The 3,256-nt window shown below is 56.4% G+C and overlaps 1 protein-coding gene across 1 annotated transcript; it reads left to right on the top strand.

Moving 5' to 3' along the window:
- Nucleotides 1-15: 15 nt before the first annotated feature.
- Nucleotides 16-2,880, top strand: IGBP1 (immunoglobulin (CD79A) binding protein 1; the record flags this gene model as incomplete). The annotated part of the gene is made up of 5 exons (XM_010136848.1): nt 16-329; nt 1,428-1,623; nt 2,126-2,211; nt 2,375-2,487; nt 2,735-2,880. Coding segments are annotated over 5 exons (855 nt in total), but the record flags the coding sequence as incomplete, so codon positions are not given.
- Nucleotides 2,881-3,256: the final 376 nt, after the last annotated feature.

The raw sequence follows: 3,256 nt of genomic DNA, 5'->3' as shown, positions 1-3,256 counted from the left end.
GGTCTCTGCCCCTGCAGCGAGAACGAGGAGCTGGATGAGATCGCCACGGCCGACCTGAAGTACCTGCTGCTGCCCGCCCTGCTGGGGGCCCTGACGCTGAAGCAGGTCGACCTGAGCAGGAGGCTGGAGCACCTGGAGAGCGCTCGGGCCCACTTCTGGCGCTTCCTCAAGGTCTGCAAGAACTACGGGCTGGGCAGCTTCCACCTGCCGCCCGCCACCACCAGCCTCCCGGGAGAGGGAGATGCCGGGAGCCTGTCACCGAGGGGCCCCGCTGCTGCCCAGCCCAGCCTGGTGGCCATGGCCATGAGCAGGCAAGCCAAAATCGAAAGGTAGGCTCTTGCCCTGCGGTGCTTCCGGGCTTTTGGGAATCGGGTTAAGAGGAGAGACCCTGAGGCAGTGCGGAACTGCACAGACAAGGACTGTCTGTCAGGGGGAAGAACTGGTTCCCTCGACGAAAAGCTTATCTCCAGACCTGCACCACACGTAACTTGATGGTGTCGGGTCGTGCACAGGCCAGAGAGATGCGTTTATGTCTTTAGGTTCCTGTCTTTGATCTGCACAAAGCTGTTATGATTAGTTCTACAGTCACTGCTAACAGGGTAAAGCCACCCACAGTGGGAGTTGCCTGCCAGTGTGCGTATCAGGGCTTTAAAAAAGCGGGACTTGAGGATTTAGCCTGGAAGTGTATTATAGTTCCCCCCCTTTAAGAACTAAAAGGTTATCCCTGCAAAGGTCAAAAAACCTAGAAAGCCAAAATGGTGTTAGAAAACAACCTGCACTCATGAAAACACCTGAGATAGAACTGGGAAGTGTTTTAATCTGCCTTATGAACAGCTTCTTGATGTCTTTGGGTCATGTAGAAGTAACTCAAAGTAGCTCTTAGGCTGGTTTTCTCAGTGGAGAAGCAGGGGAGTTCTGTGTTCTCTAGGAGACTGATGTTGCTGGGCTGATGTCGAAATTTACCTGATTTCAAGGGTAATTACTCAACACCTAGGGGAAGAAAAAAATAATTGCGAGAGGAGTCTCTAAATCCAACCTTGTATTCTTCAAGCAGCTTTTAATGGGCAGGAGATACTTAAAGTACAGCAGCAAGCCCTCCCCACCGCCCTTGGTGTACAGTTTTCTTTGTAAGCGCGTTGCAGTCACGCTTTACCTCTGCAAGACTCTCACTCCGTTGTTGAATGGGTGGGTCCTCCCCACGCAGTGGTCACAGATGCGAGGAGCTTTATGAAATCTGGTTTTCATTCCCTGACGAGCACTGGGCAGCGTCCAGCACCTCTGTGAGGAGCAGTTCGAGGGGACTGGGGCAGGAGGCAGCTCTGGCTACATCGGGTTGAATTTGGAGAAACAGGGAATGGTTTCTTCCAGAAAATGAGCTGGGCTAGAGAAAGGCCGTTTAACGAGCTCGTTTTGTTCCCTGGAGACAGACACAATCAGAAGAAGGAGCTGGAGAGCAGGCTGGCCTCTCTGAGGAGCTACGTGGAGAGCGGGCAGGTGGACGAGGATCAGATCCGGGAGTTTGACCTGCTGCAGATCCAGCAGTGGATCCACACCAGCCTGGAGGAAATAGAGAGCATCGACCAGGAGATGGTCATCTTGAGGAGCAGGGGGCCAGCCAAACAGGTAAGAGATCGCCCCTGACCCACAGGCCCCAGGGGTGGCTAGATGCTGTGGTGAGTGAGTGAGCCCCAGAGGAGTCTGAGCTCTGCGTCAGGCACAGCCCACGGTCCCGCTCAGCCGGTTCGTGCAGCTCCCGCTGGAGTCGCAGGACTCTGCTCCTCTGCGGAGCCCTGGGCGAGGCCGCTGGGAGCGGCGAGCTCGGCTGGCCCGGAACGCACCCGCTCTGCTCCCTGGGCAGGGTGAGCTGCGTTTCGTGCTTCGAGCGGAGCTGGTTTTGCTCTGTGGGCGCTTTGATCAGGACGGGTGTAACGACAGCTCGGAGAGAAGGGATTTGTAGAAGCTCACAGGCAGAGCTCATGATTTCAGCAGTGTTAAGGCCCAAATTGTCCCTCTTGGGATGTGGCGTTTCTCTTCTACAGACCTTTCGTAACTTGTCTAGGGTGGAGAGCGGGGTGGGGGATTCTCATCCACACAATTATCTGCTGACTATTGTTTGCGTCTTCAGCCTTCAGCACCACCACATGGCATCTCTCGGCCAGCCAGGACCCCCCTGAAGCCCTTCATCCTGATGCGGGACGCTGCTCAGGCTGAGTACGTGGGTCTCTGGGTGTCTTGAGGCAGGAGGAGCAGTGCTCTGTCCTCAGGTCGAGGCCAAGATCCTCATCTAATGTGTCGCCCAGGCTGGGTGACAGGGTGTTCTGGATGGTTCTCTGCGCGTTCGTAGCCTCCTGTGACTGCCTGTCTCTTCCCGCAGAGTGTTCGGAGCCGGGTATCCCGGCCTGCCCACCATGACCGTGGATGACTGGTACGAGCAGCGCAGGAGGCAAGGGGTGGTGTCTGGGCAGAGCGCGCCCCAGAGAACACCAGGTACAGCGCGGCGAAACAGGCTGGGCTAGGGAGCGTGGGAAGTCTCCTGAGGATGGGGGGTGAACGGGGATGTGTTTGGGGTGTGAAGCACAGGAGGAGTAAGAGCCGACCGGGCTGGGCCGTGAGGATAACCAGCTCCTAGACTGTGCTCCGGCAGCTCCTGCTTTCCGGCTGGGCCGGCTCCTGCCTTGAGAACTCCACAGGGCACCTTCCGCAGGCCCTCTCTCCTGTTCTTGACCTTCAGCAGGTCCAACCAACGAAGGGTTGCAGAAGCAGCAGCAGGAGGAAAAAGAAGAGGAGGATGAGGAGGAAGCTCTTCAAAAAGCTCGGGACTGGGATGACTGGAAAGATACACACCCAAGAGGCTATGGCAACCGGCAGAACATGGGCTGATGCTCTCGCCGCAAGCGGGAGCGGGGCCTGGAAGTCCTCTCGGGATTGCCTGCGTCCTGCAGGTGGGGGAGTAAACTGACTGTACATACGCAGAGGTGTCCATGCCTTTCTGGGAGGCTGAGGAGCAAACACGGCCCTTTGCTTTGGCCCACGTTAACTGTCAGACTGGGTGCGCTGGTCCTGTACAGTGGTACCGCGGAGCTCCGGGCTGCTGGGGCTCTTTCGGAGGGGTCCAGCTGCCTCTGCTCCCCCAGCCAGAGGAAGCCCTTGAAAGAAAAGTACCAGAATTTGGAAACTGCTCTTTGTATTGTGGGTGGATGTATTTATTTTTTTTCTCTATCTTTTAAACAACATAAAATCTCTTATGCCGCCTTGT

The sequence above is a fragment of the Buceros rhinoceros genome, unplaced genomic scaffold, assembly GCF_000710305.1.
Source record: "Buceros rhinoceros silvestris isolate BGI_N320 unplaced genomic scaffold, ASM71030v1 scaffold21235, whole genome shotgun sequence".
Taxonomy (NCBI): Eukaryota; Metazoa; Chordata; class Aves; order Bucerotiformes; family Bucerotidae; genus Buceros; species Buceros rhinoceros.
This window is presented reverse-complemented; position numbering and strand designations above follow the sequence as displayed.